We start from the raw sequence: 25854 nt of genomic DNA, 5'->3' as shown, positions 1-25854 counted from the left end.
ATATTGCATTGTTTTGCTTCTTCTGCCTTATGAGAAAGATATATATACTGGCTTTATACTATTAAATTAATGTTTTGGTGGTAATGAATACTTAGTTGAGAACTGATCTATGTATGCTTAACTATTTTACTTGGTTGCTTTATTTATGGAATATTATAATTATTTCATGCTGTCGGCTTACAATTATGCTGTCAAGTAGCTGTCATTTACCTTTCATGTTTTAAAATTATCCTTATCTTGATTTTTTGTTATACATATATTCCATATTTAAAGGAAAAGTACAATTAGAAATGAAACTACAATATTCTAGAATAATTATAAAGTGATGTTATGCAACTCCAGTGTTCATCCTGCTTTTAATATCTATATAAGAAGGCATCAAACGCATGTGTAAAAATCTAAAATCCTTATCAGTATGCCTGCAATTTCTCAGGTGCTTTATGTATGTTCTTCTGGTTGTTTTTAATGCTGAATTCCTGTATCTGCTGAATTAGTTCTGTTGATGGATTGTTTTGCTGCCCCTTGTTTCATAGTTTATCGCCACAAATGTAGGACTTGACCCCTTTCTATGATTTTCATACACCAAAATCAAAGAATTCCATTCACAGAAGGCTTTTGTGTGGATAGCCGACTTTACTGGAAATGTGAGTGAGGCAAATAACAGCAGATTGAGTATTAAAAATGCCAATCTTAGAAGTTCTCCAGGTGCCCCACCGTCTTTTTATATCTGTACATAGGAGCTCACCTTAGCCACCTCGCCTTCCTCTTTCATTGTTTCTTTTCATCCCTCTTTTTCATACTTCCCTCTAGAACGCTACACTCTTCTTTCTGTCACATAGAGTGATTCATAACTTGCTATTCTTTACTCCCATGCTCAGCTCCAGGCCCATCTAATATGTCTAGATGCATCAATGTCTTTAGTGGAACAAAGTGCCTTTTATTTACTAGTTTCTACTTTCTTTATTAGGCAGTTATTTTCTTTCCACATTTGGATTGGGAGTTTATACAGTGCCTTATTCATGGTGTTTATAGCTCTCAGCATGTTCATGATGAATGTTTAAGTTTATGAATATTTCTTGGATAATTTTCATAGTTTATCCTTTTAAGTATAAATAAATTTGTCATTCATATCTAGAGAAAAACTACACAAATCTTGAGGATATCGTTTGATGAATTATCACCATATTCTGATAGTAGGGGAGGCTAAGCTCTGCTGAGTTAATATTAACCTCAAAATAGTGGCTTGGAACAATGAAAGTTTATTTCTTGCTTATGTTACATCCTGTCTTGGACATCTCTGTGGCTATGCTTAACATTATGTCTATACTTTAATCAGAACCCCATGTGGTGGAGCATTTTCTCTCTAGAACATTACCAGCCTGGGAACAGAGGCATAAACATCATGGGGAAGTACTACTGGCTTGTAGAGCTTTCTCCCAGAAATGGCACATTTCATTTCAGCTCCTATTTTAATTGGCCAAAGGGAATCACATGACAACTCTAGTCTTTAATGTGGATGGGAAGTATATCCTTCCCCAGTGATGGGGCAGCAAGTACTTTGAAGCAGTGTTGCAGTCTACCACAGTTCTAAAGATTTTACCTTATTATTTCTGGAGCAAAATCAGCCTATTTACTATCTTATAAACAAACCAGTTTTTTTGGCCTAAATCATGTGTAGTTTATTTTTGCATCAAAATTGCTTCTGAGTAGCTACATCTTTTAGGTGGAATGTAAGAGAAGAAAGCTTGCAGAGGAAATCAAATGTTCATTTTCTAATTCTCCCCCCATTCCTTATGATCCCTTCATAATATTGTTTTGTTTCTTTGAAGCAGTTCTTATTATCCAAAGTAATTTATTTTGGGGGTTTTTCTTTCCCCCACTAAGAGAGGAAGATCATTTTATGTTTTGTTCCCCACGAGATAAATACCTGTGTGCTAACACACTGCCTGGCACATAACCTTTCTGCACTTCAGTTTTCCATAATAATAGTAGTATCTCAGGTTTGTTGTGTCAGTGAAATGCCTTAATGAACATAAAGTGCTTAGAACAATAGCTGGCACAAAGGAAGCACTCAACTAAACTGGCAATTAAGATACAAAATGATAAGCTTTATAGTAGGGGAAACCCAGTCTGAGGCTGAAACCTGAGAGACAAGTTAGGTGGGTCAAGGAGTTGGAAGAAGGAGGAAACAGTATGTGCAGAGACTTCCGGGCAAGAGAGGACATGCCTCTGATTTCCTGAATATGTGTCACACGTCCAAAGAAAAATGAAACTTATATTCTCAAGAAAACTTTACCTTGGAAAGGAAATTTTAAGTGTAAATATTTTGTGTGTGTTCTTGCTCAACTACTTGAAAACTTGCAGGGAAAAATTCACAATTATTTTATTAAATACTGTCAATTTGATTTATCACAGTTATTGCTCTTTGTGTGTGTGTGTGTGTGTGTGTGTGTGTGTGTGTCTGTGTGTGTTTAGGCATATAAATGGTGCATTGAGGCAATGAAAGAAATCACAGCAGGCTTACCAGTCAAAGTCGTGGTGGATGTTTTAAGACAAGCTTCAAAGGTGAGTATAATATTAAAATCATTAAGTGAATTCTTGGATTTAGCAAGCTTTAAATTTGTTTTAATTAACCTATTATTTAACAAAGCTGTCTCACATACAGACTTTGGTTAATTTTCCTATTCTTAGAAAACCTGTGAAAAAATCATTTTGAAAATTCAACTCACTAAAGTACAGATCAAAGTAGTATTTTGGTGCTTATTCTGCCTTGAATTTGTTTTTCTTTAACCTTTACAACTACTTGAATTTCTGTGCCACAGTTGTATGGGCTTTGGTTACTTTTCTCCTAAAGGATAGCCTAGTTTTAAATCTTTTGGTCATAGTATTGCAGTCTCACAATATGATAGATTTCTGTACTTGACCTGGTGGGTAATACTTATGTGATTTTTTTCCTTTAGTTTTTTTCTTACTCTGTAAATAAATGCATTAACTTTTTGAGGCATTAAGTAATGTTTAAAAATTGCTGCTTTGGTACATTGTAGCTTCAAAAGCATTGATGTACATTTCAAATGTACTCTTTCCATCCAGAGATTTTTCAGTTTTGAATATTCCATTTTGGTTGATTTTACTTAATGGAAATTTCAATCAGAAGAAAGATGCTAAAATTATAGAAGAGTCTAAGATTTCTATAAAATTCATTTAAATAAGTCACTTTAGAGCAAATAGCATAAATATTCAGTTATCAGAGCTAGAAGAGAGATATTAATATGTTTTTAGTTAATTTAAAACACTGGATATACATTTAATATAAAGAACTGAATATATGCAAGATTTGTATTTCTATGTGCAGATGATATTTAGAGTTTAAAAACTACTGGTTATTGTAATGAATCAAAATATAGGAAGTAAGAACACTGAAATTTGTGTGCATTTAAAAATTATTAGATGACTGGGAGGGAGTTTGCGAGGGCTGGGCGTAAAAGGTGAAGAGATTAAGAAGTGCAAATTGGCAGGTACAAAATCGTCACAGGGATGTAAAGAGCAGCATAGAGAACATAGTCAATAATATTGTAATAACTGTATGGTGTTATAACAGGTTTGTATTGGGCTTGGCTGTTAAAATTTTAAGCTTTATAATTTCCCAGAATATGTATAGATCTATTTATAATAGAATTTTCAAGTACTTGGAAGGAAAGAAATTATAAATATAACTTATGTTTGAAGGTGGTTTTTTTTCTTTTTGAGCATTATAGTTTGAATATGTAAGCTATACCTATTTTAGGACACTAACTGTTTAAAGAGTTATTTAACAATTTTTCATTTTATCTTTAGGCTTGTGTTGTAAAACGTGAATTTAAGAAGGCAGAACAGTTAATTAAACATGCAGTGTATTTGGCACGGTAGGTGATTGTTATTAAAAACACCATTTCAAATTATCTGTCTCTACTTTATATCCTAATATTTTTGTATCTTTTTATAGGGATCATTTTGGATCCAAACACCCAAAATATTCTGATACCCTTCTAGATTATGGGTTCTACTTACTCAATGTAGATAATATCTGTCAGTCTGTTGCAATTTATCAGGTATGTTAATAGTTACACTTGTTTTTCTTTCATCCTAAATCGACTTGCTGACCTGTATTTGTTTGCAGTGTATAAACCACTCTAAAAATAACTTTCTGAGCCCTCCTTGTATATGGCACACCATTATTTTACTAAATAATATGTGGAAAACCTAAAAGTTAATGTTTTAGGAATTAAAGAGAGTCATTTAAGGAAAGAGTTGTTGGGTTGTGGGCTCATAATTGAGAGTACTTTTCCATTTCTTATTTGCCCAGATGATGGCTTGTCTTTGTTGATTGAGCGTAAGTCATTATAGCTGCCTTTATAATAGCAAGGAGGGTCACTAACAATTATTTTAGGCCTTATCTTAATCATTCTCAGGTAAATGATGTGTTATGCCATCGCTCTAGACAAGGTAGCCTTGATTTTATAGTTCACTTCTGAAGAAGGGCATTGAGGGAAACACTGATGTGATACCCAAGAATTATAAATGATTTTTATTATTAAACCTTTTAAGTCAGAACCAATCCTCAGAAAATCAAGCCTTATAGAGGTGACTTTTATGTTCTGTGATTTAAATACAGCAGAAGTTTTTTTCAAAACTGAGGGATTGAATATATATTTAAACTACTAGGATGCTTAATTTAACTGGGTAATGGTTACTAAGGATTTACAGTATTATCAGTTATTTTCATGACTTTCAGGCAGCCCTTGACATTCGGCAATCAGTATTTGGTGGCAAAAATATCCATGTAGCAACAGCTCATGAAGACTTGGCTTATTCTTCTTATGTTCACCAATATAGCTCTGGGAAATTTGACAATGCACTGTAAGTTCCACATTCCTTTTCATTGAGGGATTAAATGCTATTGCTATTGTTTTGTTTTCCTAATAGTAGTATTTAATGTACTTTATGTATTAAATTTGTCGTCTGGGAGCTTTAACATGATGCCTAAAATGTTTTGTTTTTTAAACTTTTTCGTTTTATTTTATTTTTATTAAATTTATTGGGGTGACACTGGTTAATAAAACTATAGGTTTCAAATGTACAATTTTATAATATATCATCTGTATATTATCGCATTGTGTGCTCACCATTGAAAGTCAAACCTTCCGTCACCATAAAATGTTCTTGAAGTCGTTTAAAATCATACCAAGTTATAAGCCATTTATTTAGATTGTATATGGTTTAATATTGAGACTTTAATATCTTCATATGGAATATGTCTTTTCTTTTGAATATTTCCTTCAATACTTTGTGTAATTCAGTAGCATCTGGCTAAATGGTAGACTTAACCTAAATTTCTTGCTCAAAATGCACAGAAATGTACTGAATAAAACAGTCACCTTTTTAAATGCATAACTGAGCTTGCAAAAGAGAGGAAATCCCCAAGGGACCACAATGGACTAAAATCCAAAAGAATAAATAATGGATTAAAATCCAACCTTTGGTATAACTGCCCTGAGGCGGTGGGAAAGCTCAGAAGTTTTAACACATTCCTGTGTTTAAGAGACAAGGCATTTAGCCCACAGGAAGTTGTGAGTTAGAACTGAAATCCTCACGTGAAACCAAGATGAAGACTAACTACACCCTCAGGGAAAAGATAGACTAGGAAAAACAATTTGCCCACTGGCAAGCGCCATGACAAGGAAACGTATCATAAATTCCTCATAGGGGAATTTGTAACTGCAGACACGTACCACTGTGTTTGGGCATCATGTATGCAGGAACCCCAAAATGTAGAAAAACATTGAAAAGCACTTTGAGACTGCTCGTTCTCTTGGGATGCCTTTTGGGAGAAAATGTAAAACTCTTGGAAATAATTAACCCTCAACCCAAGCCATACAGACTTTTCATAAATCTGGCACTACTGAAGATTAGCTCATCATTTAAAAAAATTAAAAATAAATAAGGAAACGTTTCCTCTGTGAGTGAAAGTCAGCAGATATAATGAACATAGTACTCTAAGAATATCGCTTAACAGAACTATTTGGGTGATGCTATATAGTAAGTATTCTTAAATGATTAAAGATATAAAATGGGTTGGCAAACAGTGGCTTACAAGCCAGGTAAAGCTTTATTGGAACATAGCAATACTCATTCACTCATGTATTGTCTGGCTGCTTTCACGCTACAACAGCAGAGTTAAGTAATTGGGACAGAGTGTGTGACCCACACAATCTAAAATATTTACCATTTGGCCCTTTACAGAAAAAAATTGCTGACCCTGATATAAAAGAAGGAATCAGTAATATTTTGGAGGGAAAATAAAGCACAAAAGGCAGATTTAAAAATAAAATGTCTGATACATGCTACAACATGGATGGACCTTGAAAACATTGTACTAAGTGAAAGAAGCCAGTCACAAAGGACCACATATTGTATGATTCCATTTATATGAAATGTGCACAATAGGCAAATCCATAGAGAGAGAAAATAAAGGTGGTTGCCTAGGGCTGGGGGGTTGGAGGAAAATGTAGATTGACTGCTAACTGGGCACAGGGTTTCCTTTTGGGGTGATAAAAATATTTTGAAATTGTGATTGGTAACACAACTCTGAATATACTAAAAACCATTGAATTATACACTGTAAATAGGTGAATTGTGTGGTATGATTTATATCTTAATGGGAGCAGTTATAAAAATAAAATATGGCTAGATTTGGAAAAATAGTAATTGATATTAGAACTCAGTAGACTAGTTGAACAGCAGATTAGATACAACTAGAGACAATTAGTGAATTAGAAGGCAGATCTGAGAAAAATTAATGACTACTTGGAAGATGGGGATGGAGGGCTCACAGTTGTTTGAGAGGAATTGGCAGATAAAATAGACAAATAGCTTATCTTCTGTTTGGTGAGCTAGACCGTAAACAAATAACCAAACATGTCAGGTGATGAGGATGCAAGCTGTGAACAAGAATAAAGTAAGCTAAGAGTTTAAAGAGTGATGGTAGATTATTTTAGGGACTTTTGTACCATGTTTCCCCGAAAATAAGACCTAGCCAGACAATCAGCTCTAATGCATCTTTTGGAGCAAAACTTAATATAAGACCTGGTATTATATTATATATTATATTATACCCAGTCTTACATTAATTTTTGCTCCAAAAGATTCATTAGAGCTGATTGTCTGGTGAGGTCTTATTTTCAGGGAAATACGGTATTGGCTGGTCTGAAAAGGCTTTTCAGCAGTGAGCCATGTGGAAGTTCCAGGGAAGAGCATTCCAGAGAGACAGTAAAGCAAGTGCAAGAGTCCTAGGTAAGAACATGATTTGTGTGTTGAGAAAACTGCTGGGTCTGTGTGACTGGAGGGAAAAGACTGGATTGTTTCTGAGAATGCCAGGAGATGAGATCAGAGAGGTAGCCCAGTAAAAGATCATGTAGAGCCTTGAGGAAGATGGGAATCCATTGGATATTAAAAGTTGATCCACAACAGACGGAAGTTTAAACAAACAAAATAGTTCCAGAAATTCCATCACTATTATATGACACATTGTGATTTTTTTAAATGCTTAAATCATTTGTAACTAAATAGAAATACCAGAATATATCTATCTGCATTTCACATTTTTGTCCAAATGGTGGGCTGAAGGTTTAATTTTCATGACTCAGTGTTGGAGGGAGAAGGGAGGTAAGGAAGCCTCGGAGGGAAAGGTGGCGGGGGAGGGGAGAAATGCCAGACTATATCTATATGTATTACAGATTTCATGCCGAAAGAGCTATTGGTATCATTACCCACATCCTACCTGAAGATCATCTTCTTTTGGCTTCTTCAAAGAGGGTGAAAGGTACTCTTTGTAATCTGGTCTCGTGTGTGTGTGTGTGTGTGTGTGTGTGTGTGTGTGTGTGTGTGTGTGTGTGTTTTAGATTTTTCTGCGCTGTCAATTGTAATGTCCAGTCTCTGGTATTTTTAAATTGATAATATATGGTATAAAATAGGGGTATTTGTTTGTTTCCTCAAGGGCAGTGCTTAGGATTACACTATATGTATTGTTAAGCTAGCCGGTTCACTGATTTAAAATATTTGTATGCAACTCTACTTAAGAATTTCCAGTGTTTCAAAATGAAAGGTTGTTTGCTTCTCTCATATAACATTGTTAATAAGCCAGAATGTCTATCTTCCCTCCTTCCCTCCCTTTACATGCATTCATTCATTTCTTTTGAGGGGAGGATAACACAAATGATTATTGCACAGTAACATGGATAACAAACTGAAGATGGGTTTCTCACATACTTTCAGCTTTATAGTGCAGGATCCTGAAACTCAGCTTCACATCATGTTACCCTTACTGTTGTAAGGCTCTTACCAAATATCACTTTCTTTTTTTCTTATTTCAACTTTTCTTCTAATCACTACCAAGATTCTCATTTAAGGCATTTATTTTACCAATATAATTGGATCATGAGCCATAGGGTAACATTATCCATACATGTTGGAAAAATTTTACCTTAATTCTAGAACTGGGTTTATTCCCCCCCTCTCAGTTTGCATTTATAAAGTACACAATTAATACATGATTAATTGAAGAAATTAAAAGTTAGATAGAAAAAGAGAAAAACATTAAGTCATCTGAAATTCCACCAATCTAAAACCAACATTTTGGTGAATTTTTTAAGACTCTTTCTTAAAATAATGGAATGAATGAATTTTTTTTTAATTTTATAATCTGCTTTTTTCACTTAATATATTGTGAACATTTTTTCCATTTCAGTACGTGTAGGTATATATCCTTTTCTCTAATATTTTTAAGAGAAAATATTACCTCTATTATTGGATCTTTATAGTGTTGTTAACCTTTTGTTCTTTAAAATTGCTACAGTAAACTAAATCTCTTACTTTTCTGCATATGGACAATTTTCCTAGAAATAAAATTACCTGATAAAAGACTATGTATTTTTAAAACTGTAAATGGAATTGGAAAGTCTTACATGTGACTTTGAAATTGAACTGTCCTCTTGCCTGATTTGGTCAGTCAAATGAATGGGAGGAAACCAGTTCTTTTAGTTGTATTTGGTTAAATATATTTTATAAAAGTGCAGTTTCAAAATTTTCAACAGTGTTTAGGTACTCCTTGACACAGTTTCATAATTTAAAAATTTTTGCCTTTTCCTTTTTCCATTGGTTTTATAAAACAAATTCACATCAGCAAAGTATAACAGTTTAGTAAAATATAAATTAATTCTGCAACATAATTTGATGCATACCATTGTTTTTCTTAAATTTGAAATTCGTTACACTATGTAAAACTGAACAACCCCCAAACTGTATTTTTTCATTAAAGTGGAATACATTTCATCTTTACCAGTTTTAAACCATAACCACACATAAATATATATGTAAAAAAACATTTGCAGAATTTAATTGTAAATGATATGGTCTGATTAGCTTTGATAGATGGTTTGGAAGTGCACTAATTTTATCCCTTTCTTATTTAGCACTTATTTTAGAGGAAATTGCTATTGACTGTCATAATAAAGAAACTGAACAGAGGCTGCTTCAAGAAGCTCATGATTTGCACCTGTCTTCACTCCAACTAGCTAAAAAAGCTTTTGGAGAATTTAATGTACAGACTGCAAAACACTATGGAAACCTTGGAAGACTGTATCAGTCAATGAGAAAATTTAAGGTAGAAGCATGTTTTACTGTTATTTTTCTCTAAGTAATCTTAAGATAATAAAGTACTATCTTAAATAATTTCAGTAATCTTAACAAAGTATACATTTATTATACTCCTACCTTATTCCACCAAAAAAAATGAGAAAACAGCTAGTATAAAACAACATACTCAAAATATAAATAAAATGTTAAAATCCAGACCGTGGACAAATAAGAAACATATCAAACCATAAAGGCTCAAGTGCTTGTTATAGTTAGACTTAAAAACATAGATCTTAGCTAGTTAAGTACAGCACTTAGAATGCCTGGCACATAGTAAGTATGCAAGAAATACTGCAAGTATAGTTAATTGTAGCAATAAAAATTTACTGAACTTAGTTTTCTTTTAGAACTTTGGGTTATAAATTCTTAATGTCCCTTTTAGGGTCGCAATAAGGAAAAGGATGAGAGTGGCTGCCTAAGACGTTAATTTTTACCTGAAAATTAATCTACACATATCCCTTAAATAACCTGAGTTTAGTTTGTTGGAATAAAAATTGCCCAAACTCCAATAAATAAAGTGTACTCCTATGTACATTAACATACTGTAGTATAGAGTTTCTTCACACGGTTCAGTTAAATTTTAGAGCATACTAACTGAAAGAAATAATTTTCATTTGGAATGTTTTGGAGTTAATTTCTTTGAACAATTTTTTATTACCAGGGCAAGTTTTCTCTTAACATTTTTGGCACAGAACACTATTACTATCATCAGGTTATGTGCATAGCTTCTCAAAACCAATAATGCTTTTCATAGGCAACTTTTGGAATAACAGCATAGTATGTTCCCTGATCTGATTAACTTATGCCATCCATACAATGTCTTTGGCAATTAGAAAAACCTTGCTCATTGGGTAAGAATTGTTGATACAATCTAATGGTTCATACAGCTTAATTTTTATTTTTCAGGAAGCTGAAGAAATGCACATCAAAGCAATTCAGATTAAAGAGCAACTTCTCGGTCAAGAAGATTATGAAGTGGCCCTTTCAGTGGGACATCTGGCTTCTTTATATAATTATGACATGAATCAATATGAAAATGCTGAGAAACTTTATTTGCGATCAATAGCAATTGGTATGTTATTTTTAAATTTTCTTGGCCAATTCATTAGAGATCAACAAGTCAACATCTATATGTTGTTTAAGGGAAGTGTTATTACTAAGACTTAAATGAGTGTACAACTGCCAGGAATTCCTAGGAACCACCCAAAAATCATCTGGAACATTTTCCTAAACATGATTTATTGATGTTGTAACCAGTATGAACAGTTATGACAGTGTTAAGTATAAGCAAAAGTAGTTCAACAATTTATGTAATTACTACCTCCTCCCTTCTCACTTTAACATCAGGTTTACTTGTTTTTAAACTTGATGAAAATGGAATCATACAGTGTATATTTTTATATGTCTGGTTTCTTTAGGTGAACATGAATTATGAAATACATCTGTGTTGTTCCAGATCACTGTTGCTTGTTAATTTCCAGTGCTTTATAATATATTATCGGATTGGTATATCATTATTTATCCATTCTACTGTTAATAGATATTCAGAACATTTGGATGGTTTACATTTCAGGCTTATATATTCAAAGTAAGATTCTGTGGGCATCATCTAATGTGCCTGTTTAAGCTCTTCCCCATTTTCATACTGAATTGTCTTATTGTTTTCTTACTGGTTTATAGGACTTTTTTATACAACATGGATATAATAAGCCCGTTGGTTATATGTTGCAGATAGCTCTCATTTTACTGCTTGTTTCTTAATGGTGCCTTTCAAAGAACAGAAGTTTGCAATTTTAATGTAATCGAATGTCTTGATCTTTTCTTTTATGAGTAGCACTTTTTCTTTATAAGAAATATCTTCCTACCCCAAACGTGAAGATATTCTTTTAGAAGATTATCTTCTGGAAACTGATTTACCATTCACATTTAGATCTGTAATCCTGAAATTGATTTTTGTTTATGGTGTGAGGTAGGAATCAGATTCCGTTTTTTTTTCCCCATATGGATACACACACCCAGGCCATTTTTTCAAAACACTATCCTTTCCCCTCTGCGGTGCTACCTCTGTCATACTTGTAAGTTATGTATTCATGTATATGTGGATTTCCCATTATCCATAATATATTGACTTGCCTGATCCTAAAATACGCATAAAGTAGTTTAGAATTGTTAACCCATAGTACTATGAAGAACAGACCTACTACTTAGAGTACAGTCTTTGTTTGCAATTTTCTTTGTCTAGCCTGAAGGTGTATACTTAGAATAAATACTGTGTTCAAAATTTACTTGGGTTACTCCTCTCTTCCCCACTCCACCTTGTCAGTGTAGTTATTCAGTTGAAAGATAATTAGGTTCATTTGTTTATGTCTGTATAACATTTTCCCCATCTTTACTTTGTTAATTTTTTTTTGAGTTATGTGAAATACTAATGTTCTAAAAGTCAGAACTATAGAAAGGTATGCTCTCAGATGTATGATTTCTCCTAGTTTCTTCTACCCACATCTCATCTACCCACTGTGGATAACCAATCTCATTAGTTTTTTATTTGTCCTTTTCGTGTGTCTTTTTGCACAAATGTTCATAAATATTTTATTTTACCTTTCTTGAACAAAAGGTAGCATACTCTAGGTAATTTTTTGTACTTTGCTTTTTCTAACTTAACAATATACCCTATAAGTCATTCCATATCAATTCATAGAGAACTGAGAGCTTCTTCCTCTGTGTACAGATGCATACTGTGCCATGGAATAGATGTACCATGGTTGATCGGACCATTCTATTTTCATTTGTTTCTAACATTTTGCAATTATAAAGAATGCTACAATGATTAGCCTTGTGCATTTGTATTTTTCTGTTGTTAGAGGTGCTGCTGTTTTTCTTTACTTTTAGATCTCCCAAATCAGTCCTTCAAACTATGAAAGGTTGTAATTTTATTCTAGTGAAGCCAACTGCTTTAGACGAGAAAATTTTTTTTTAAGTCTTAGAGATAGCTTATGGGTAGGACCGGTTTGGGGACCACTGATAGAAGAATTGAATCTGTTCCTTTCAAGGGAACGAAACCATGCCAGCCACCCTGTTTAAAGAATTAAACATGTGTTATCTTTGTCTTGTAGAAACTGCTTCTTATTTCATTGTTGAGCTTACTTTCTTCGTTTTGTTTTTTTGTTGTTTTTTCTTTCAGGGAAGAAACTTTTTGGTGAAGGCTACAGTGGACTAGAGTATGATTACCGAGGTCTCATTAAACTTTACAACTCCGTTGGCAATTATGAGAAAGTGTTTGAATATCACAATGTTCTATCTAACTGGAACCGGTTGCGAGATCGACAGTATTCAGTGACCGATGCTCTGGAAGACGTCAACACCAGCCCCCAGTCCACTGAAGAAGTGGTACAGTCCTTCCTGATTTCTCAGAATGTTGAGGGACCGAGCTGCTGAGAGATGACCTCAGCTAACTAATTTACCTTTTCCCAGATTCCAGGGAATTCATACTGTGAAATCAAAACCATGTTGTTTTTTGGGGCTGGAATTTGCATTGAAACACTGGTCCAGTCCATTGACCCTATTTGGGTGATCCCTATCTTGCAGAGTGTCCATAGGAATAAGCCTATATTCAGTTATATTCAGCATGTACCGCATGTATAAGTAGTCTGGCCCATATTTTCAACTTAGTAGAACAAACAACAAGAAATCTTTTTTTTTTTCTTTTTTAAAAATAATTCATTTTGCAGAAAGCCTGAAAGAAAAAAAGAACCCCAAAATAAAACTATTTAAGAGTTTAAAAGAGTTGCATTCTTATTATGTAAGGATGATTTTAACAACTTTTTAACATATAATTCTTCCTTGTGGAGGTATTCAATACTGTACTGTAAAGAAATTTTATGGGGAAAATCTTTATATGCAGTATAGAAAAGTTAACACAAGTACTAATAGAAGATGGACATCCTGACTTAGGTTTGGCTACCTGACCCAGAGAAGTGGGTACAACCACTCCAGAGCTCTATTACAAGGGAAGGACTGTCAGATTCATCTGTATTGGACCAGTGTTGATCTGTAAGTAATAGAAAGCTGATAGACCAGCAGTTTTAACTCTTTGGTTTTTGGTTTTGTTTTTTCTTTTGGTACAACAATGTAAGATGCTCTGATAGCATTTGCTAACAGGACAGGAGGATCTAAAAAGGACCAGCCTAATATAGAAAGGGTTGAAGGGTTATTTGGACCAGAGGCTTTAGATTATTTTAGCCCCTGCATATACCTTTATCAGTAGAATGATTTCATTTAGATGTATAATGAAAGGTGATAATGCAAAAATTGTATTCATGTAATAATAGACACCAAACTAGGGAAATTTGGCAATTTTAGTGGCATATCTTTAGTCAAGGTACACACGACGGCAATGCCATAAGCAAGTCTATAAATAATGCGTATCTGCTACAGCCACCCCCCTCATTTTAAAAGTTACTCTGATAATCAGTGCAATTAACAAATGTATTGCTGAGAGTCATGAAATAGCTCTTGTGCAGATGGGAATTTTAAGTTACTATGTGATTTGTGGGGATTAGTGGAAAAAGGAATGTCCCAAAATAAGCAAGTCTTAGAAAGCTTTCACTTTTATGGTAAATAATAGTACAACTAAGTTATTGTACTTGAAATTCACAAGTCAGATGGAAAGATTCCCTAATGATACATCTATTTCACTAATTTGTCTTCTCTTTATTGGGTTTTGATTTTTTTTTTTTAAGCTAGTCAGGTTATTTAATGTTGAGGTAATATTCAAATTTGAGAAGTGTGACACGTAGCAGTCCAAGAAACAAAAAGGTCTTTTGCTGTTACCTCAATTCTTATTATAGTGGCCTGTTTGGTGCCTCTATAGTTAAGAATCAGGGTTTTCCCCCCTATTTTCAGGGGTTTCATGACTTGGCTGTTAGAGATGGTTACTCCTGGCTAATGCTTGGAGTACTCTGTGGGCGAGTGGATGTGTGTTGAATTTTGGTTTTCTTTTAACATGCACGTTAGGGTGTGAGGGGGAAAAAAATCTAAACTCTGCCACATTGAATACAGAAAATTTAATTGGAGATTTCAGATAAATTTGATTGTAAACACTTTTTTGAACTGCCTAAAAATATCATCTTGTTTAAAACTGTTGCTTGCAGTTCTTGTTGGTTATGAGCCAGTGTTTTTAAGTCCCCAGGAGGGAATTGACTGGGGGAGGTACCTAAAGAGACGAAGCAAGCTCAGATCCTAAGATTATAACTACGTGATTTCAAAACTTAAGTTTATTCCTTAAATTCAATTATTTTCTTTTTGATTTTGAAAAGAGTACATTGGCATGCCTGCCCTTACCCCCACGCCAGTTAATTGCAATTTAATGCCAAGAGGCACCTCTCTGTCAATTACCAAATAGTCTGTGTGACCAAGAACTAACATTTTTAAGTTACTCAGCTCTATCCTCATGGGCCTATATATTTAATACCTCCAAAGATATTTTCAGGATAGGCTTTGTATACTTTTGTTGGTTATTTAGAGTCCTGTGGTATGTTTGTGGTACAGGAATGTCATGGTAAATTGTTTTTCAATAAATATTTTGAAACTTATGTTTCCATATGAAGTTTTTTTTTTTAATTAATCTATTTTTTTGGTTTTATGCACATAGCATTTCCTAGGATAAAATCAAGCAAATGACTTAAGGCCTCATCCACTATAAATTCCATTTGAACTTAGCTTAGCTCACACTCAGTGATAAAGCAACATGATATTCAGAAGCCGAGGATCACAGGGTGAGAATGTTAAGTGGCAGCCAGTTTTTTCTTTTAAAAAAAATACTATTGGTAGTTTCCCTTTATTACCACTGCTTTAGTGTGGTTTCTATAAATCCATACACTTTGATTTAATGCAAATACTCTAGGTGGAGAAAAGAGATTTCCAGTTTCTGTTAGTAGTGTTACCTAATATACTATTATTTCTGATTCTAATGAAAAATAATACCCTAATAATTTAAAATGTGGGATTTATCCTTTTATTGGGGATGATTAGGTTAAGTTAGAGCAGTAAATGTCACCATGGTTTCTGGGGTTTTAAAAAAAAATCTCAAAGGAAGAAGTAAAATTTGCCTCACAATAGCCAATAGCTTGCACAAACTTCTCATGTGGTGGGGTTGTGTATAAGGAAGCCTAGAGCAACTTAAGGATTTTTCTGGAAGTTCAGCAAAGTAATGTTAAATAAGGGGTCTTTAGTCTCATCCTCCCTGACTTTTCATTTCTTTTCTCTTACCCAGTCTTTTTCCTAAAGTTTGGTGCTACTCAAGTTGGGTGCATCAGGGAGCTCTGTAACACTCCTGAGTGCCACACAGGTGGTCAGTCATGCATGTATTCAGTTTAATGAAGCCAATTGGTTTTTTAGACCATAATTTTATGGGTGCTCAAAGCTGACTTTGCTCAAAGCAGTGGGGCCCTTATTACCATCAAAGCTCTGCCTCTGCTTAAGAATGAAATCACTATTGCTTTGTAGTACCTCCTGTATAGTTATCCCAATATGCTTTCATTTGTGAAAAGAAAAGATTCGACAAAAACCTTTGTTCCTAGGCTGTTTGGGAAGAGTTCATAATGTGAAAATTCAGAGCATAGGCTACAATCTTATGAATAACGAGTTGCCACTTGGCTGCTCCTTATGTTGCAAATGGAATGCTGAACAGTCAACCCATGCCTAAAACATGATTGAAGCTTTTGGCCATACTTTCGAAAGAATGGTTTGCTAACTAACAGGTATAGTTAACTGCCAGTTGGTTTTTATTTTTTCCCCAAAATTTGTAGCCTTGAAGTTTCCAAACTGTTTTTTTTGGAAGCAAAGTTACAACTTATTTGTAAGTGCAAACCTTAGTTTTGTTTTTGCTTTAAAAATTAACATATTTCACTTACTAGCATTGGAGGACCTCAGATCTTGCTAGGAAATTCTTTTTTTTTTTAATCTCACATTTGGATTAATCTCCAGCTTGAACACTAGTAGTTGTATTGTCCACAAATCTCAGGAATGTTTTAGGCAGAAAACTGGTTTTACCCTGTTGGTGATCTGAAGGAGTGTGCGTTAGGATTTATTAAATAAGATTCTTTAATTGCAACCCTAGGTATCGGTAGCATGAGTGGCCTTAGTGAGTTTGTTGAAGTGTACATTTTTTTCAAAAGTAAAATTTAAGATTAAAAATATATGCTATATATAGATATCTAGAAAACTTGGTTTGTGGTGCACAAGTTAAGTGTTGGATCACTAAATAACTGTTGCAGGTACAATTTGTGTAACATTACTCGTTTCTGTATATTCCTTTTATAGGAAGCTATGTTGCCATGGTAACTAAAACTTTTCAGTTTAGTTCTACTTTTCTGATGTGAATGAATGCTACATTTTATTAAATATTACCAGGTCAGTACTATTTTTATACTTTATTAAGCAACTGGGGATTTTAGTTTAATAGACTCAAAAAGGTCTTAATGAAACAATTAAAAGCAAATCACTGACAATTCTTTACATGAAAATCCCTACTAATAGTGCCACAGTAATTTCTATAGAAATATCTAAGGTCATTGGTAGATTTTTTTAAGACAGTTCTTCATTGTGTCAGAATGACCTTTCCTATCCTTATCACAGACTTGTAGTGCCCACCATTATTTGTAACCATTAAACCATACTAAGTATGTTTGTAACCAGCATTGTGATATATTCTGTACTTGTATTGCTAAAAATGAATTATTGACCTAATAAATACAGTGTTCCTGCATTCGTAGTGTATCTGTTTCCAATTTAGTTTGATCAGTTTAGTTGGGGACTTGGGATTATTTAAACATTGCATGCTGTTCATTAGAGAACAGTGCGAGAAGCTGTTGGAACTAGAACAGAAGTGCTCTTGTTCAAGAAAAGTAAGATATGTGGCAGAGGAGGTACATGGTAACAGCATTGGGAAATGGTGACCTTGAAAGTGCTTTGGAAAAGACCAAACGCTACATTAATGCAGGGGATTTTACAAAAATAAATACACCATTCTTTTCCCTAGTCTTCTAACTCTAAAAGGCTGAAAATGGGTGATGAGACGTGGTGAAAATCTGCTGGCTTTCATCATGGAGAAAACCCTGGATTTGAGTTTCAGTTCCAGTTCTGCCTCTGAACAGTAGGAATTTGATAAGCCTTTTTGTGTTTCATTTCCTCTTGAATGGTGGGGTCAAATTCGGTCTTTAAAAAGAAAATCCACCATGAAACAGCATGAATCTTAAGCACTCAGAACAGTTATAGAAAATGAAACCAAATTTTAAAAGATTATAAAGAAAATTAACATTTAGATAAAATCCCCCCTTCACTTGGAACAGTCAGCACCGGCTTCATGGCCTGCCATCGGTGGTACTGAATTTTAAATCTTTCCTTTTACACCTCCATGACTTTGAACATTCTGTTCCCTCTTTTTTATGGAATACCATTTCCTGCATAAAGCCTTACCTGTCAAGCTCAGTGGACAGGGAAGCGTCCCCTAAGACCTGAATTGCCACTTGTCGGTACTTACGCAGCATTTCATTTAAAGCTCTGTTAAAGCCATTACCATGTGATCATATAACTTAAAGAGTTAAGACTATTTTCCAGCTTATAAACTTTGCTGATGTGTGCATTTAACAAATTTAACATAGTTTACTCTGTAATAGATATAATTCTACATGTTAGCAAACCACACCCAACTTACTTTGTACACATTTATTACTATAGCTTGAAAATTCAAGGCAAACTCACTCATTAGGGTGGTTATTATTTGTCCATTATTGGTGGGAATGTAAAATGGTGCTTTGGAAAATGGGCTTACTACAAAATTAAAAATAGAATTACTATGCAATCCAGTAATCGAGGAATCTAGATATACTGTGTTTCCCAGAAAAGAAGACCTAACCGGAAAATAAACACTAGCATGATTTTTAAGGATGCTCGTAATGTAAAATAAGCCCTAATGCGTCTTTTGGAGCAAAAATTAATATAAGATCTGGTCTTATTTTTAGGGAAATAATAGTAGGGCTTATTTTATATTATGACCATTCTGAAAATGCTAGGGCTTGTTTTCCAGTTAGGTCTTATTTTCAGAGAAACACAGTATAACTAAAAGAATTGAAAGGATCTTGAACCCAGTGCTCATACACCCATATCCATAGCATTATTTACAATAGCCAAAACTGGAAGCAACCCAGATGTTCATCCACGGATGAGTGAATGAACAAAATGTGGTATACATATGCAATGAAATATGATTCAGCCTTAAAAAGGAAGGGAATTCTGACATGCTACAACATGGATGAACCTTGAGGGCATTATGCTAAGTAATACGAACCAGTCACAAAAGAGGGGGGAGAGAGTAAATACTGTATGATTCCACTTACATGAGGTATCTAAAGTAGTCAAGCTTGCAGAAACAAAGTAGAATGTCGGTTGTCAGAGCTGGGAGGAGGGGAAAATAGGGAGTGGTTGCTTAAGAGGTACAGAGTTTCAGTTTTGCAAGATTCAAAAGCTCTGGAGATCTGATTGCACAACAGTGAATATACACACTATTGAACTACACTTAAAATTAGTTAAGATGGTAAATTTTATGAGTTACCACAATTTTTTTTAAATTTCAGGACAAAGGCCTTCAACTTGCATAAGCAGTTAAATCACATGGTACATAAAGTTTGAAAAAAATCTGTGAATGATCACTTCCAGACAGTACCTTGATACAAAACCTCAAATGCAATTTATTTCTGAAGTAGAACATTGATGTAACAGGTTAAAGTTGATTTGCGTTAAAATCCCATGCTCAGCACAGAATCAGGCTTTGTTTTTCATTCTTGCTGCTACTTCAAATCCTATGAGTATTTTTCTTCCTGTGACTGGCTGTGATCCATCACTAGCCTGTGTTCTGCATCCGTTATGTTGGCGTCAGAGTAATCAAATTTCTCTACACAAGACAAAAACCCAAATCTTTTAAAAACTACCTTTGGTGCTTTTTGACTGGGATGAAGTTAACTTAGTATATATCCAGAGGGTGCCGAAAATGTATACACATTTTAAGAAAGGAAAAGACTCTGGGGCAGCTGGGATGGCTCAATTGGTTAAATGTGTGCTCTTATCAACAAGGTTGCCAGTTCGATTCCCACATGGGATGGTGGGCTGCGCCCCTGCAACTAAAGATTGAAAACAGTGACTGGACTTGGAGCTGAGCTGCGCCCTCCACAACTAGATTGAAGGACAACGTCTTGACTTGGAGCCGATCGGCCCTGGAGAAAACACACTGTTCCCCAGTAAAAAAAGAAAAAGAAAAAACTGTCAAAATTGTAGTATATATACCAATAACAAAAGATGAATGCAAGTCACATTGACTTCTGCAATGACAAGAGGTGCTCAATGTGGTTACCATCAGTGTCCAGACACTTCTGATTACAGCGAACTACTGCTTGAACAGCGCTGACCAAAGTGTCCACTGGTATACAGTTTTTTGGCATCCCTGGTATGTATTTGGTCATTGAAGTCAAGTTTTTAACTTTTAGGGTTTTAGAAATATGACGTATCTAAAGGCAGCTTTTATCAGAAGGTGAGAGTTCTAGGAAGGCAAGGTGCTGAAAAGGAGAAGGACTTCAGAGGAGCTGCCTTTTACCAGCCGTGGGCCTTAGGCAAGTTACTCTATTTCTGAGCTTGGCTCTTCATCTGTCAAGTGAAGAAGACACTACCTGTCTCTTGGATTATTATGAAGATTAAATAAAATGAATGCAATGCCTGGGTCAGTATTACCGTGTTTCCCCCAAAATAAGACGTAGCTGGACAATCAGCTCTAATGCGTCTTTTGGAGCAAAAATTAATATAAGACCCGGTCTTATTTTACTGTAAGACCGGGTCTTATATAAAACCGGGTCTTATATAATAGTAATATAATATAATACCATGTCTTATATTAAATTTTGCTTCAAAAGCCGCATTAGAGCTGATTGTCCAGCTAGGTCTTATTTTAGGGGAAACACGGGCCATTACAGACACGTGAAAATGTTAATTCCTTTCTTGCTTCCTCTTCCCTTGCTAAAGGGTAGAGAAGGAAGAGGAGACTGAAAACTCCAGTTTTGCTGAATATGTATGCCTAGCCGGATGATTCCATGTGCATGATGGCACCTGTAAGACTCAGCTGGCACCCACATCGTGGCAGTTACTCAGGGTTTTGATAAGTAGGGTTGAGCTAAGCTCTGGTTTCTGGTCAGGTTTGTGAAGGAGGAACATTAGGTAGATCATGGATCATATCTTTGAAGTTTACTTCTAAGAAGTCACTTCAGGTAAAAAAAAGGGGGGGGGGAGGCGGGACAGGGGTGGTTGGGGGAAGTCTCAGAAGAAAGACATTGGAGGAAAGAGCGTATCAAAGCCAAGTATTTCCAGGAAGTTGAGCTCACTAGCACAACCCAGGATAGAATGGTAATGTGGACAGACTCACTCAAGCCTGAGGTTGCCCAGGGCCCTCACAGAGCTGTCTGCCCCTAAAGACATCCGTATCCAATGGCGAACTTCTCCCTGATGGAGTGCTTGTCATATCCTGAAGACATCTCTAGTGTGGTTTAGGGCACTAGAACTGGACTGGAATCCTACATCTGCCACTTAACCAGCAATAAAGCACCCACAACTTCGGGAGGATAGGCTGATGGGTACAGCAGTGTCCTCGGGTCTGGTCATCTCACAGCCGTAGACGCCACCAGGCCCTCTGGCTACAGACGCCCCAGGGCCAACTTGAGATTTTAGGAAGCTACTCTTCCTACACCAGGATAAGTTACACCACAAAGGGAAGAGAAAAAAATAAAAAATGTTAAATGGGGTCACATACACTTTAGGGAAAGTCCCAAGAGGAGACTATGGGATCCCTTTCCTGCACCAATTGTTTTTCACTTCTAAAAGTTCAATTTGGTTCTTATTAGAATCTGTCTACTCTTTCCTATCATACCGTTTTGTTACTGTAGTATCTTTTTCTCCTTTTTCATAAAAGCCCAACCCTACGTGGACAAATAGATCTATGGACCCGAACAGAAAGTTCAGAAGTAGACTAAAGTAAATCAGGCATTTAATATATAATAAGGGTGACATTTCAAATCAGTGTAGAATAGATGAATTTTCCCCTATGTGGTGTATCTTACAAATACACTTCCATGTGTACAAGGACAAGTGTATAGCCATCTGAAAAAAATACTGGATTTCTATTATACAACTTAAACCAAAATTAATTTCAGATAGACCAAAAATTTAAATGTAAAAACTGAAACCCAAAAGCCAGAAGAAAAGATAGAATTTTAAATATTCTCTGAGTGGGAAAGAACTTTCAAAGTCATACATAGAAGCCATGAAAGAAAAGACTGACAATTTAACTACATAAAATAAAAAATGTCTACATGTACAAAAGAAAAATAAAGTCAAAACACAGGAGCACTGGGTGTGGAATCAGGAGACCCGGAAAGTCAAGTTCTCAGTTCAGCTGTGCGAGCCCCTGTGCCCATTTTCTTTTCTGGAATGGGGAGGTGTCTCCCTCACTAGCATTTTTTTAAATTAAATTTACAAAAGCTCCCTCACAAGTTTGACACAAAGACCCAATGAGAATGGATGCAAAGCACTTTGTCATCTCTCCTGAGTCACAGGCACTTGTGGCAGTGTTATTATGCACAGGACACTGCCAGGTGACTCCTGTAGCCTGGGATGGGAGTGGGTCAGGCAGCAATCAATCACTCCATCTGTGGTGGGGAGGCTCTTCCATGTCAGGCTTTAGGGAAAGTGGCCATTGTTCTCTAGGAGAGGGGCCCTTCTCGATGGCTGCCTGGTCTGGCCATCAGCGAGGCATTTTCCCTAGGGAGAGCCTACCCATAAGGCGCATAGACCAAGGAGTGATTTAGGGGTCTCCCCCAAGGCACTGCCCTCCAAAAAGCCTCCTCCCACCATCCACTTCTGGTGCTCCCAAGTCCACCTTAGAGAGTCATATTTTGGGTAGAAATATCTTAACTAAGAAAATACAACCAACCCTAGGAGAAGTAATACATTAAGTCTTGTGGGTTATTTACATTTTGTGGAAGATGTTTTTCGCCAAGAGCAGTGGGGCATGTGTCACTGTGCGGGAAGTGTGCTGGTCTGAAGGTCACCGGGTCTGAGTTCTAGTGCTACTTCTGGCATTGACTTCCTGTATAACTTTGGAGAAGTCACCTTTCTTCTTAGGCTTTTTTTCCCCCATCTGAATCAGGAGGTGGTTGGATTAAATGCTCTATTTTGGTTCATTCATTCATTCGTTCGTTCATTCATTCATTCTACAGATGTGTTTTAAGAACCTACTCTATTCTGGGTTCTGTTGTAATTGCTTGGGCTACAGCAATGAGCAAAACAGACAAAAAGCTCTGTCCTTGTGGAACTTAAATTTTCGTGGGAGGAGTCCATCAATAAACAAGAAATATAATCATAAACTAAATTATATAATATTTGAGGGGAATAGTGCCTTAGGAAAACAAAAACAGAGTAAGGGAGATATTTAGAGTGTGGAGGGGGTTTGGAATTTAAAACGGGGGGACATGTTAGGCTGCACTGAGGAGGTGACATTTGAACAAAGATTTGAAGGCAATGAAGCCATTAACCAAGTTCTTGCGAAGAACATTCCAGACAGAGAAAAGAGCCAGTGAAAAGGCCGTGAGGCAGGAGTAGGCTTGACAAGTATGAGAAAAGCAAGGATGAGGGCAAGGAGGTGACAGAATGAATGGTGGGGACAGACAGTAGAGGGCCTTGGTAGGCTTTTAATCTGCATGAGATGAAGAGCTGTTGGAAGGGTTTATTTGCTTAATACTTTTTTTTTAGAGCAGTTTGAGGTTCCCAGCAAAATTGAGCAGGAGATACAGAGATTTCCCATACACCCCACCCCCACACGTGCAGAGCCTCCCCACCAGTGGGGCATTTGTTACCGTGATGAAACTACACTGACACACCGTCATCACCCGGAGTCCATAGTTGACATCAGGGTTCACTCTTCGGGTTGCACGTTGTATGGATTTGGACAAATGTATGATGACATGTATCCACCATTCTATTATCATACAGAGTATTTTAAAGTCCTAAAAATCCTCTGTGCTGTTGAAGAGTATTGAGTAGACAAGTGGCTTGGGATCTGCCTTTTTGGAATTCTGAGATCCTACTAAATTTGAGGAAAGAGTTAAGAGGCGCCAAAACCAAGCCTCACCTGTTGCCCATTTTGCCTCTGGCTTCCTGATTGTCCCCAAAGCAGATATGAAGCGCCCCCACTCCCTCCTGGTCTCCATCTCTTTGCGCACACACTGCCCTGATTGGAAGACTAAGTGGAGTCCCATAATTCCTCTAGGTGGCAGTGCTGCCTCACACACACAGGCCACCTCTCTATTTTGGTCTCTTCCCAGAACCGCCAGGACTTTCCCGGGGACCTTGTCAGTGAAATCGCTCAGGTGTAGAGAAAACTGCCTCCAATCATCAGGGACATCTCCGGCCTGCTTGCCCTCGTCCCCACAAATCCTCCCTGTTTTATCAGCACTGTCAGGGACTCCCCCCCGCCCCCAAGCAAGACTGCCCCCAGGTCTGTGCCTTAGCACGCTCATCTTGCCTTTTCTGGGAGGCAATGGGTGTAAGGCACAAAGAAAGAGCTGCGGCTTCCTGCCCCCTTCTTTCCCTATTTATTCTTCCCTGTACTTGTTCTTTAAGTCTAAATTGATACGTATTCTACATTTTAAATATTTGATGGTATTCACTCCTGAATACAAATTGAGGGAGGGCAGGAGAAAGGGTCACACACATTTGTCCTGGTCATGCCCATTCCAAGGCAGCACTGGGCTCTGTACACTGCTGCCTCGGACAGAGCCCTGATTCTCCTATGTTTTTAGAAAATGACTGGACCTGCTTCCTCTCCTGGAGTTGACCACTATCTACCTGGTCTTTCTAACTAGAAACAATGTGCCATCATCACTCCTTCCATTCTTCCCTTCTTTCCTCCCTTTCTCATCTCCCACATCTAGCACCAAAAACTGTCAGTTTTACCTTATATAATTTCACAAATCATCCCTCCCCCTTTTCTGCACATCCTCACTGCCTTTGTACATCCAAGGGTAGCAAATATTAAGGCTAAAAGGGTCAAACAGGTGATAACTGAGTGAAGAAGCCTTGTGTGTAAGGCATCAGGGAGGGGTGGGGACTGGTGAACTGGAAAGAATATCAGTGAAACCGAAGCAGATACTTCTCAGCCCCAGTCAGGTGTTGTCATGTGGGAAGGTCAAGGGTGGCCAGTTTTTAAAAGCCAGAAACGTTGTTGTTGTTAACGTGAAATGTACTGAGTAAGTATTGACAGTTCTTCTAAAAATGTTTCAAATAACAGGTAGAACACCATACGTGGCAAATAAAATGCATCCGTGGTCTGAATTCAGCCTGCAGGCTGCCAGTTTTTTGCCTGCTGGTTTGATCCACCATCCTAGTAAGAAGTTGTTTCTTCTTCGGTCCGCCTCTGCCCTCTCCCATTTCCATGCACTTGGCTCACTGTCTCCAGAGCATCTCTCCAATAGCCAAGTAATGGCAGCCCTTTCCACGGACATCTCCCTTGCCACCGCCCTCCGCTGCAAGTTTCCCACAAGATCAAGTCCAGATGCTCTAGACAGGCTGCCAGACTTACCCTCTGACCCCAGGCTCTCTCCACTGGCAAATACACATCAGCAACTTTGTCATTCACTCCCCCACTAGGCTTTCCCCAGGCACCTGGATTCACCCCATTGTAAGGTCTATTCACATGTGTCTCCCTCACTACATTGCGATGGTCCTTGACACAAGTGACCACCTCTTAATCTGTGTATATGTGGGGCCCTGCCACTCAGAAGGTAGCTGGCAAATATTGTTTAAACAAACAAACAAACAAATAACGATTGCTAGTCAAGTCAAGTAGAGCTGTCTTAAGGATGTTTATTTCCTGAGCCATTTATACATAATTAAGACTGGAGTGTCCTTTTGATAAAGACACTTTTCTCCATTCCCCTCATGGGTCCCCATACCCCCAGCTGCAGAGGTGTTGAAAACTGACAAGTGTTCTGGATCCTAGAGTGAGCTGGCCCTTGTTCCAGCCAGGTCTTC

The 25854-nt window shown here is 36.6% G+C and overlaps 1 protein-coding gene across 1 annotated transcript in view; it reads left to right on the top strand.

Annotated features, from left to right (window-relative positions):
- The window catches only part of APPBP2 (amyloid beta precursor protein binding protein 2), a 52272-nt gene extending 34779 nt beyond the window's left edge, over nucleotides 1-17493 (top strand). Inside the window, exons 6-13 of the mRNA XM_081029967.1 lie at nucleotides 2476-2565; nucleotides 3835-3902; nucleotides 3983-4088; nucleotides 4772-4896; nucleotides 7773-7858; nucleotides 9507-9697; nucleotides 10636-10801; nucleotides 12911-17493. Coding sequence (XP_080886093.1) covers nucleotides 2476-2565; nucleotides 3835-3902; nucleotides 3983-4088; nucleotides 4772-4896; nucleotides 7773-7858; nucleotides 9507-9697; nucleotides 10636-10801; nucleotides 12911-13164 — 1086 coding nt within the window. The 3' untranslated portion in view covers nucleotides 13165-17493. The remainder of the gene's footprint in view (nucleotides 1-2475; nucleotides 2566-3834; nucleotides 3903-3982; nucleotides 4089-4771; nucleotides 4897-7772; nucleotides 7859-9506; nucleotides 9698-10635; nucleotides 10802-12910) is intronic.
- The last annotated feature ends 8361 nt before the right edge of the window (nucleotides 17494-25854 follow it).

This window comes from Rhinolophus hipposideros, assembly GCF_964194185.1.
Source record: "Rhinolophus hipposideros genome assembly, chromosome: 20".
Taxonomy (NCBI): Eukaryota; Metazoa; Chordata; class Mammalia; order Chiroptera; family Rhinolophidae; genus Rhinolophus; species Rhinolophus hipposideros.
This window is presented reverse-complemented; position numbering and strand designations above follow the sequence as displayed.